The 12,670-nt window shown below is 41.3% G+C and overlaps 1 protein-coding gene across 1 annotated transcript in view; it reads left to right on the plus strand.

Annotated features, from left to right (window-relative positions):
* The window catches only part of LOC126166389 (putative carbonic anhydrase 3), a 594,590-nt gene that overhangs the window by 531,317 nt on the left and 50,603 nt on the right, over positions 1-12,670 (plus strand). Inside the window, exons 5-6 of the mRNA XM_049920402.1 lie at positions 351-471; positions 2,507-2,612. Coding sequence (XP_049776359.1) covers positions 351-471; positions 2,507-2,612 — 227 coding nt within the window. The remainder of the gene's footprint in view (positions 1-350; positions 472-2,506; positions 2,613-12,670) is intronic.

Consider the following 12,670-nt stretch of genomic DNA (forward strand, 5'->3'; position numbering starts at 1 on the left):
TTCATGCAGTCACCATTCCTACATTTAGCCACGAGTCACAACTAAATATTAGGCTGCCAGTAGCAGATACAGAGCAGATATCTAGCATAACTGAAGAGGCACCAGGTTTTTTTAAAAAAGTAGTAGCTTTCTTTTTAACTTGCTTTATTAAATTTAGTTGGCATAAGCATGAATAGCACTATGCAGTATACTGATAGTTAACTGTTAATACAGAATTCTGTTTAACTTTCTGTGGTTTCCTTGTCTTTCATTATGTACACCTCAACTTGTGTCTCCATCCTCAAAGGTCCTCCTTCTTGCCGGGCCTACAGAACACAATGAATTACAGTGTGTGCTACACTCTGTTGCAGTGGAGGTACGACTGGGCAACCCATGTCCCGTAGCTGTGGCATCTGGCGGACTGCCTGGGATCTACTTGCTGGAGCAGCTGCACTTCCATTGGGAGGCTGAGCACACCATTTCAGGAAAGCGGTATGTTTGCTCCTCCCATTAGAACTCCTCAGCACTTTCATGAAGATTACCAGGCATCATCAATACCACCAGTAAATCAAGTGAATTCTTAGGTGGTGCCGTAAACAAGGCCATAGCTAATTCCTTCTTCTGCATTTGTGTAACAGAACTGGTGCTCATAAGCATACCCAGCAAGGTAGTGTGTGTGTGGGGATGGAAAAGGGGTGGGACAGTGAGTGTGTGGTGGGTGGTGCACACTGTTAATTCAGTCTGTCAACATGCCTTGAAGGCTGTTGCAAGCTTAGACCATTAGAACATAATGACTTTCCTTAAATTATGGCTCATACCCTGAGGATAATGCAACAAACTGTGCACTGTCTATTTAGAGGCAACTGGAAGGCCTTTTTGACCCAGATAATATGTGACCATCTCCAGGAGGTCATTTAGGTCAGCTTGGCATTTAGCATGTCCATATGCCCAAAAATACAACATCGCAGAAAAGAAGGTAAGTGAGGAAACACTGTGAACTGAACCTGGATAAGTGGTCTCATGTTCACTTTACCAATGAGTGTACAGTTTGTCTGACTTCTGATGATTGTCATACAACAGTGTGGGGGAGTCCAAGTACCAATGCCTGTCTTAGGCATACAGTTGCACATGTTCAGCACATAGGTCAGGATCTGCAGTATCTGTGGAGTATCCTAAAACCTGTCAACATTTCACTGATGGGTTTGTCCTTCAAGATGTCAATGCACAAGCACACAACGTCTATGTTGTGTACACTTTCCTATAGGAGGTACGAATAGTCAAATGAAGTGGTGTGCAGTATCTGCTCATATGAACCCAATTTAGCATGTTTTGGACCATTAGTAATTTGCACTGTGCTGTGGCTGCCCCTTCATACATTGTAGCGCCTGCGCCTACTGCACCGGCATCCAACTTCACATCCAACCAACACAGGATGCCTATATCACAGGGTGTATATTCACCAGGAAAACCTACATCGTCTGCATTGTCATCACAAATATTTACTGCCAGCCACAATACAACACAACACCAGGCCTCCACCAGTGGCTGCCAGGGACTGTTACCCGTTCACAGAGCCTGCAGAACAGCTTCACCAAAGGTCACAGTTAGCCCAGGAACTACTTTGATATGCCAGGCATGTGAGTGAGAACAGTTCTGGCAAATACATCTGCCAAATGGGATTTATAGGGTGGCGCACTGCCGGCAACAGGCAGTTCGACGCACCGCTTGGAAGTATGCAGAGCTTCCACGCTGGCAGCCATGGCCAGATGCCTCTTCTAGCTGGCTGATCTCTTGCAGATGGACTTGGTACAGTCAACGAACATCTTGACATCATACAAATGTTTTATTGTTATCTCTCACTGTGAAGAGTCTGGTCTTCTCTATTATTATTACTAATTTTATATTTGTGATGATCCGCAGTTGGGGTTGAGTCTGTTGTTCTTTTGGAGATTGTATTATCGGTTCATTTTGGTGAGTCCAATGTGTTGTTTTTGGACTTGTGTTTCCCCACGTTTCTATTCTGCTAGCACTGATACTTCACACTGCGTCATCACAGAAATCCTTCTCACATACTGAGTAACCTCAAAATGGCTCCCATTAAAGAGCAGGTCAGGTTTGTGCAACAAAGTCTTGAACACTATATGTATAGCATATCAGTAGAATCCTAGACTGATGAAATGTATAGCATGGCACAATACAGTTACACAGCAGCAGATTCTGATTCCAGAGATGTGCACTTTTCGGCAGAGCTTTTATTTTGGTTATTGTTTTATTATTTATTGTTTTATTATTTAAGCTATTCTTAATTAATTCTTTTTTAAGGATTATTCATTGATTTCCTGGTTTCCTTGAATCTATGTCTATACACATTCACAGATATGCTAGTGGTTCAAATCTTGTTTTGGAAATTTATTTGGCTACTTGTTCAGGAAACAGGCCAGGTTTTGTTTGAGTAATACAAACTCCTGACTGACTCTCACAGATCATAGGCAATTGCACACATTGACAGTTAATGTTACTATTGCAGGTGGCCCCTGGAATTACATCTGGTACACCGGAATGAGCGCTATGCCAGTTTGCAGGAGGCGCTCAAAGACAGGAATGGTGTTGCTGTGGTCGCTGTCCTCTTTCATGTGAGTTCAACTATTCCTGTGTGCTTTGTGTTCAGTAAACTAATTGCATTGGCTAAAAACATTTCATTTATCATCATCTGTAACAAAACTTTACCATAACAGTGTATTTGCTTCATACTTGCAAAACCTGCCATTCCTTAAGAAGAGTCTAAATAAATATCAAAGTTTTTAGTGTTCTGACCTCAAGAACACACATATAATAACAGACACAACACTTAATTACATTTAGAATAACTTGTAAAGAAGACACTTGCCATGCAGTGGCTACACTACTAGATCACTAAGTGCAGGCCAAATGTAAACGTGACTTGACAGTGAGTTTGGCAGGGCCCAACTCTTTAAGCCATCAGACAGCTAGTAGAGTGCATTGCGGAGAGACAGCATGCACATCCAAGAGAGGTGGCCTCTGCTGGTGCATGTTTCTTCCAACTTCTGTGGCACACCATACAACTGTGCCCAAATTGCGGATTTGGAATCTAATTTGGTCACTACAACTCTGCCTGCTCGGCGGGTGGAGGGGGTTGGAGCAGAGTGTCATTAATTCCTTGGGCAAATGTGGACAGCTGCAGTGTGGAAGGTGGAGGCTGCACGGGACACATCAGACTGGTCAAACTGGCAAGGGGAATGTCTGCTGGTAGGAGGGGAACTGGAGCCACTGCCAGAGGCTGAAAGTTGTGGGCTTATCAAGCAGAGCTGCTAATGCAGGCAGAAGAGGAAGCTGTAACATTGGCAGATGGACAGCACCCAGTGACCAGAGCACTGGCAAAGGCAAAGGTGTGGCCAAGATGAGGGGGGGGGAGGGGGTGGGCGTACCTATACTTCTGTAGAGTGTGATTTACAATTCATTTAAATATTTCCCATAATTTCTCTCCTTCCATCATACTGGAACTAAATGATGCCCACTCATTCTCTAAGTGGGACAGTGACAACTGTTTATCTGCTCTTTCTAACAAAAACATTCTCCTAGCCTTCCTGACTGATTTATTAACTTAAGTAACCATCATGGTTATGATGACACCATGATCACTAACCCCTGTCTCAATACTGACATTGTCAATAAGGTAAAGGCCTGTTTGTAACTACAAGGTCTAAAATATTACCATTGCATGTGGGCACTAAACTAAAGTGATTAAAGCAGTGTACCACATAACAGCACGTACACTAACTCAATTACTCAGCCAATCTTTTGAGTAGATATGCTTTCCTGATGTGTTGAAGTATGCCGATGTTAGACCTCTCAAGGACATGGAAAACTAGTGTCTTATTTCTATTCCTCTAGTCCTGTTGAATGTGTTACAGAAAGTAGTTACAATCCAAAGTCAAAATTTTGTTGTAAAAATGATATTACATTGTCCAGCCACATTAATGTGACCATCTGTCAAAAACCTGAATAACCACCTTTTGCACTGTGGAATACTGCAGGATATGCAGGAAGAGTCATTGAGATTCTGGGAGGTACCAACAGAGATGTGAAGCCTTGTTGACTTCAGTGAGGTGGCCAGCTCTAGATTTCTTAATTGAGTGTCCATGGTGCAAACAACCCGATTGAGGTGGTCTCATAGATTCTCCATCGGTCTTAAATCTGGGGAGCTTAGTGGGCAGGTGAGTATGGTAAACTATTCTGGTGCTCTTCAAACCACGCATGTACACTGCGAGCTGTGTGATAAGTTGTAGTGCCCTGCTGGTAGGTGCCATCTCGCCAGTGAAAACTGAACTGCATGTAAGGTAGACATGATCCCCAAGTTTAGAGGCATGCTTGGTTGATCCATTGTACATTCCAGAATGATGGCCGAGTGGATGACCTCCAGGCTGGGTGCTTCCAATAATTGATGCAGGATATTTGCTGTCAGACATTTCCCACCGTACCTGCCAACAGCCATCTGTCTGATGGAGCATAAAATGTGATTCATCTGAAAATGCTACCTGTCGCCACAGAGTAGGCATCCAGTTGCAGTACTGATGTGCAAGTTCCAGCCTTCATCATCAATAAACAACAGCAACATGGGTACATGAACTAGGTGTCTGCTGTGTAGGCCCACAAACAGCAATGTTTGCTGAACGTTCATTGAGGAGACAATGTTGGTAGCCCCTTGGTTCACCTGGGACGTCAGTTGCTCAATAGCTGCATTTCTATTCGCCCATACACATCTCCACAGCCATCATTCACCCCTATAATCTATGGCCCATGATGCACCATGCCTCAATGCCAGTTTTGGATAGTGCCATTTTGCCAAGCACGGTGTACTTTAACCACGGCAGCATGTGAACAGTTTACAAACTAAGTCATTTTGGAAATGCTTCCATCCTTGGCCCAAAAGCCATTTATGATGTCCTTTTGTATGTCAGGTAAATTGATCCATTTCCACATTATGACACTGATTGCATTGCTTTCTGCCTCCCCTCAACATGCTTTATATACAGTCCACTGCTAGTGCTGTCATCTGTGAGTAGTTATAGCACATTGATGTTGAACATAGGCAAGTGGTCACATTAATGTATCTGGACCATGTATACATGTGCACTTTGTATTTTAATTAGGAAAAAACACTCTGAACACAGTGCGTACAGTTGCAGATATATTCTGCAGTCTTATAATTGCCTTTGACTCTGTGACTATGTCATGCTTTCTACAGATTAGATAAATATGGGACTGAGTGCAATGCTCTGAAATGGCTTAATCATACATGCAGAAGAGAAAACAAAGAGTAGCTCTGTCTTCAAATACAGTGAATTTGTATCCTAAATAGAGTACAGCATCACAAGGTGTGCCTCAAGTCTTCCCATTTTAGGGCTAATCCTGTTTGTACACCACGTAAATGATTCCATGTGTAAAGTTAAAGTTCTTGCACATTTGTTGTTCACTTTTACTTTTTTGCCTTTAAGAGGTCTGGTCAAAAAGTAAGGTGGCTTTTCAAATTGCGTGGGCAATGTACATTCGATTATCGAGCAAAGAATGTGCATCAAGTTTTGTGTGAAAAATGGAATCGAGTACTCTAAAACACTTGAAATGTTGACAATGGCATATGGTGAGTCTACTATAAGTAAAAAAAAAGTGTTTACAAGTGGTACAAGCTCTTCCATGATGGGTGAGAAGATGCCAATGACAAACCTTGTTCTGGAATCCCCAGCACACAAATAACAGATAATAATGTCAAAGCTGTGAAGAAAACTGTTTTGCAAAATCATAAAGTTACCACAAGAGAAGTTGCTGAGTATGTTGGCATATTGGTCAGCTTGTGTCATGCAATTTTTTGAAAATTTTTGGCACGAGACATATTCAGCGAAGTTTGTTCCAAAACTTCTCAATTTGGATCAGAAGAACCAATGCATGAGCATCGCGCAGGAGCTCTTGAATTATGTCAATGATGATCCTGATATGCTCAAAAGGGTCAGAACTGATGATGAAACATGGGTTTATGGTAATAATGTTGAAACCAAGGCCCAATTGTCCCAATGGAAGCATCCTGGAGAGCCAAGACCAAAAAAAGAATGCCAAGTTTGATCAAAATATCAAACTTTTGCTCACTGTTTTTTTGAATTACCATGGTATAGTGCATCATGAATTTTTGCCTCAAGGTCATACAGTCAATAAGGGTCTTACCTTGATGTTATACACTGTTTCCAAGAAGCAATTAGCAAAAAACATCTGGAATTGTGGAAAAACAATTCGTTGCTTTTGCATCATGACAAAGCACCTGCTCATTCGTCGTTGCTTGTGAGGGATTTTTTGGCCAAAAACAACATGACAATCATGTCTCAGCCACCGTATTCACCAGATTTGGCCTCCTGCAACTTTTTCCTGTTCCCAAAACTGAAGAGACCTATGAAAGGATGAAGACTTTCAATGATTGAGGAAATAAAAACTGCATCTCTGGAAGTACTCAAGGCTGTACCAAAATGTGCTTATGAGAAGTGCTGCTTCGAGGATTGGAAGAAGCATTGGCACAAGTTTATTGTATCTCAAGGGGTTACTTCGAAGGGGACAACATGAATACTTTCCCGCATATTATTTATTAGTGCATGAATTTCATGTATTACAGGGTGACCAACAAATTTCATAAGCTCTTGCACTACCTCATCTTCGTCAGGTACATGGATGTTTTTCAGTTCATACAGGGTGAGTCAGGAGGAAATGCACAGGCTTTGAGGGATGATAATACTGTCGCAGAAGAAGCTGAGAAGCACCGTGGTGTAGTGGCTATAATACTAATCTGTTGCATGGAGGTTCATGAGTTCAAAACTCACCTGGGCTGCACAATTTTAATTTCTATATTCAGTTCGAGTACATTCTAGAAGTATCCACAAATACCAAGCATCATTGTACTGGACTGTTCTGTAGCTGTATATATACTGTATGTGTTCTGGCTGGAGGCAGTTCGCTCCGCAAATATAAGTGATTCTGAACAAAAAACTTCATTTGGACATATGCCCTATTGCGAATGATTTCAGAGATAAAACGTATGTAATAGTACTTTGTTACTTATTTTCTGTGTTATTCAAACATTGCTATTGTTCACAATATATGACGGTAGTGTAGAGGAAGCTGAGATGAACAGTTTGATACAAGACACTTGTGTTTCATCAGGTTGGGAAACTACTTCAAATTGGGCTACAGAGAGTACCTAAGCAACAGTGCATTCGCATTTGCAGCATATTCATAACAACTTTGGCAACATGTTGGTGTTCTCGCATGATGTTTAGAGTATGCTGCAGATGTTTCACTATTAAGCTCTTACACATCCTCCATACAGAGCCAATCTCTCCCCATGTGATTTCCATGATTATAGAGCCCTAAAGAAAGACAGTCTTGATTCCATAGGCAACTGCAAACATTTTTCCTTTAAGACACTGACCAAATTGTCTCACACAAGGATGTATGTATTAACAGTTAAGGTGATTTTGAAATAAAGAACATTTTACTTACTTTTTTCCACTTGTCTCATTTTCAATTGACTGCCCTTATACCTTCAAAATATTCTGCCCATTTCAGCAATGTTTTTTGTTCATCTCTGTTTATCTCACCAGTTCTATTTTTACACGAGTTTCATGTTAGTTGAAAATTTTTTCTCATCTTTCCAATTATATGATAATACTTTTTGATTAAAGGAGATCACTCACCAAAAAACAGAAGCACTGGTTTCTCAATAGGCACACACAAAAGAAAGAAAACTTGCTGGCTTTTGGAGTTATCATTTGATGAGTTCTGGATGTTGTACTACCTGGTGGTCAATTTTATTCTTGACAATTTGGCAGTGGCTATTCCTTTTGGTGGACAGCTGGTTGTAGTCATGCCAACATAAAAGGCTGTGCAGAGTTAGTGTAAGGCATGGTTGCTTCCACAGGTGACCCGGCCGCTGATGGTATAGGACAAGCCAACGACAGTACTGGAATAGGAGGTCCTGGGTGGGTGCATTGGGTAGGTCTTCCACCTTGGTCGGCCACAAAGATTTGATCCCTGTGGCTTGGGGTTTGGAGTGGGACTATCTTAGGATGGATGAGGACATTGTGTAGGTTGGGATGGGAAGGATCTTGGGTAGGGTGTCCCTCATTTCAGGGCAGGATGAGAGAAAATTAAAACCCCGGCAATGTTGTTCCAGGCCAAAGTGATATTGAGTGACGACATGGCACTCCTTTGTAGCTGATTTGTGGGGATGGTGAGAGGATTGAGGGTGTCTGAGGATATAGCACAGGAAATCTGTTTGTGGACTACATTTGTAGTATGTTATAAATTGGTACTTAACATTGGTACACTCTGATGCATAACATTTGATGACCTAAAGCTAACACAGTGATATCTGACTAGTGATCCAAAGAAAATAATGACATTAGTTGCTAATGCCTGTCTATAAAGGCCTTTGTGAGACCTCCAGCATACTGGAAAAAGGAGTTCTTGTCACTGCAGATACCTCATCCATGGGTGACTAGACTGTATAGGAAGGATTTTTTGGTATGGAAAGGATGACAACTGTAGAAATGCAGGTACTGTTGGTGGTTAGTGTGTTTAATGTGGACAGAGCTGTGCATGGAGCCATCAGAGAGGTGGAGATCAATGTCCAGAAAGGTGGCAGATTAGGTAGAGGAGGACCAGGTGAAGTGGGTGGAAGAAAAGTGTTGAGGTTGTGAAGCGGCGAGGATAGGGTGCCTTGGCCCTGAATCCAGAGCTTGAAAATATCATCAATGAACCGAAAACAGACTAGTGGTTGGGACTTTTGGGACGCTGAGAAGGTTTCCTGTAGGTAGCCCATAAACAGCAGACTAGCATTGGAGGTTGCCTAAGGCTGCTGTTCCATGTATTTGTTTGTAAACCTTCCCTTCAAAGAAAAAATAGTTGTGGGTTAGGATGTAGTTGGTAAGGTATATAAGAAATGAGGTGGCAGATTTGGCGTCTGAAGGATGCTGGCCAGGGGCATGAGGGATGTTGGTGTATAGGAGGTTGGCATCAAAGTGATGAGTAGGGATCCAAGAGGTAAACGGGTTAGGGGTGGTGGAAAGTCAGTGAAGGAAGTGGGTAATATATTTGATCTGGGAGGCTAGGTTTTGTGCAAGTGATCAAGTGATTGGAGATGTTGGTCAACAAGAATGGCAATTCTTTCAGTGGAAGCACAATAGCCGGATATAGTTGGGCATCCAGGATTGTTGAGTTTGTGGATTTTGGGGAGCATTTAGAAGGCATGTGTGTGTGGGGGGGGGAGGGGGGGGGGATGAGGAATGAGATGGACTCAGGTGAGAGTTCAGTCATCCCCTCCAAATCCATGTCCTATGTTGCCTTCAGCGTGTGCTTCTTCCCACCACCCACTGTAATTGTGGCAGCCTATATACCTGCCTCCCACTCCTCCTACATTCCTAGTTGGCAAATTGGCCACCTCCTTCTGACCTGCTAGCCACCCACCCCCAATCATTCCCTCTTCCTGCCTCCTGCCTCCCTCTCCCTCTACCCACCCTCACCTGCCAAAAAATACCACTGGCATTGTTAGTTCAGCTGGCACCATGTAGGACATAGGTGTGTGTGTGTGTGTGTGTGTGTGTGTGTGTGTGTGTGTGTGTGTGTGTGTGTGTGTGTGTGTGTGTGTTTTGTATTGTGAGCTGTGTGTATGAATTTTACTCTAGCTCATCAAAGGATTACTCTGAAAGTTAGCAAGTGTTCTTTTTTTAGTATGTGCCTGTCAACAACTCAACACTTCTGCTTTTCAGTGAGTGGTCTCCTTTAATCAAAAAGTATTTACATTCTACAAGAACTTTCCTACAACAACTACACAATAAAATTTTCTTGTTTCTTTCTATAGCTGTAGTTTTACTACCTCTTGAAATATGCATCCAACCTATCTTTTTTCTTTTTCTTACATATGCTATGAGCATTAGACCTTAATTCTTTACATAAATCCATATTTCTTCTTGTCTCTCTCTTCATCATTCTCAGTCTTGCTGCATTTTTATGTTTTATTATAGCCAGGGTATATTTGTCATCAACCATTAATTTCTTTTCTTTCTCTTTATTCCAATTGTTTCTTCTGCTACCTTTCCCCACTTACCTTGTTTTCCTATTGTTTCCTCAACACTGTCAGAGCATCTTTAATTTTTATTTAATATGTTTATAAAGTTTCAAAATCATTCAATTTTTTGTATTCCAGTTTGCATTTTTTTACATTCCAGTTTCATGTATTAAATCTAACTTCTCTCTCACTGCAGCTTTTACCAAATAGTGCTCTGAATCACATTTTGGACCTCTGCAGCTCCATACATTCATGACTGATGAGGCATTTTGTGCTTTTGATAATATGTGGTCTATTTGCTTGACTACTCCACCTACACTAGACTCCCATGTTCCAAGATGAATTCTGCTGTGTAGAAAGCAGGTATTCTCGATAAATGAATTATTTCTAGCAGCAAACTGGCATAGCATATCTTCATTCTCGTTACTTTCTTCATGTAAAGTGTATCTCCCTAATACTCTTCCACATTCATTTCACCTAACCTTTGCATTAAAGTCCCCCAAAACTATCCATAGGTCATAGTTTTATATTTTGTCACATGTACTTTCAAGGACTTTACAAAACTGTTATTTTATTCTTTCTTCTGCTTTTTCTGTTGGTACAAATGCTGTTATTATTGTTATATTCCTGAACTGCCCTTTTATTCTCAGTATTCTGAGTCTTTTGCTTATTGGTTCAAATTCCAAAAGACTTCTCCTAATCCCTTTTGTTATTGTAAACCCTGTTTCATATTGAACTCTTCTTTCTGCTCCACTATACAGCAGAGAATACTGAGGTATATATCTGTCCTTGACTTTAAATCCCATTTCTTGTAAAGCCACAATATTGTACTTAAACTTCATGATCTCTTCAACTACGTCTTTCATTTTCACGGCTTTCAACATTGCTCTTAGGCCAAGTTACTACTGCCAAATCTTTTGTCCTTTGCCTTTGTCAAAGTCGTGTTCTGTACATCCCATCCATTATCCATGGCTCCTGTAGTTCCATAATATGACAGTTTTATGGTGTGGTGTTACTGGCCCATCCTCATCCTCTGCCCTGGAGGGTGGATTTTTTTTAGGATTCACTTCCCTATGAAGTCCTTCTCTACGCCTTTTGAGACCTCCCTGTCCAATGATGTGGGACACCTTTTGTCTGGCTCCTCTGTCAGGCTTGTATGGCCCTGCAGGTAACTGTGCTGTTGCCAGCACTCAGCTTCGTTGAAGCATTCAAAGCCTCCCACTTGACAGTAAAGATGTCTTCAGTAAGGCAGTGTCATGTGGGGGAGTACCATATTTACTCGAATGTAAGCCGCACTCGAATCTAAGCCGCACCTGAAAAATGAGACTCGAAATAAAGGGAAAAAAAATTCCCAAATCTAAGCCGCGCCTGAAATTTGAGACTCGAAATTCAAGGGGAGAGAGAAGTTTTAGGCCGCACCTCCAAATCGAAACAAAGTTGGTCCATTGTAATATGAGACACAATTTAGGTCGAATGAATGACGATACAGCTACAGTAGTTTGGTTCGAGTCGAAAGCTTAGCAGTTAAGCTTTACCAGGTAGCCATTGCTATACGTCAGGCGCTCCATCCATATTTATACGGATACCTTCCTTTTTCACGTGCTTCGTTTGGTTTGAATCGATTGCTTATTTTGCTTTGATCTGATAAGTGCCGTTTTCTATGTTATAGGTGTTTACGTCAGTCACTCCAAGCTGAAAATGCATTACTATACTGTGTCATGCTTTGTTTGTCGCATTCTGATAGTGTGTATTTACGGCCTGTCGCTGCTCGCGGCATGGCTTGCTTTTGTGCGCGCTACCGCCGCCTACAATTAAAAAAAGAGAGGAATCGTCTCATTAGCGAAACAATGGCAAGAGACTGCTATTTGTTGTTACTTACACTGCTGCTTTCTTTGATAATGATCAACAAGAACCAAATAATAGACTGCGTATGATAGAACATGTTCTGAATGAGAGTTTGGCGAAAATTTTTCTCTGTTTGAAAATCTTTGCGGCCGCTTCTTTAGTACATCAAATTCTGCACAGAAATTAGTCATCTTAGATTTAAAAATCTAGTCAGTTGCCGTGCTTCATTTCTGACTATATCACTATTAGGCATAAGAGTAATACGAATATAAACATGACACGATACGTATATTCTGCCGCGTTTGCTGTTGTTTCACTCTAGTTTCGTAGTTCATTTGGCAGACAGGATTTAAATGAGATAGAAGCAAACACGAAAGAATACATGGCAAAATGTTTATATTCGTATTATTCTTATGGTGAAGAGAATACTGCATGTGATTCACATTTCATCAGGTTCCTATTAGCAACCATCTCTTCTCACAGGTAGGAAAAAATTCAGAACGTAGAGTTGGCCATATTGACAAAAATCCCAGTATTACCAGTTGGATTTTCGTAGTACATTGAAATTCGAAGATGAACAATACGGAATTTGTATTTACTTCGTTGGATAATGTATGAAAATGCAGTGGTCGAAACTCAGGCGGAGAAAAAAAGCTCGTCTTCCAATTTTTTTTTTTTTTTTTTTTTTAATTTTATTTATTGACGCAGAGGTTTTGGCGCCAG

The sequence above is a fragment of the Schistocerca cancellata genome, chromosome 1 (genome assembly GCF_023864275.1).
Source record: "Schistocerca cancellata isolate TAMUIC-IGC-003103 chromosome 1, iqSchCanc2.1, whole genome shotgun sequence".
NCBI lineage: Eukaryota > Metazoa > Arthropoda > Insecta > Orthoptera > Acrididae > Schistocerca > Schistocerca cancellata.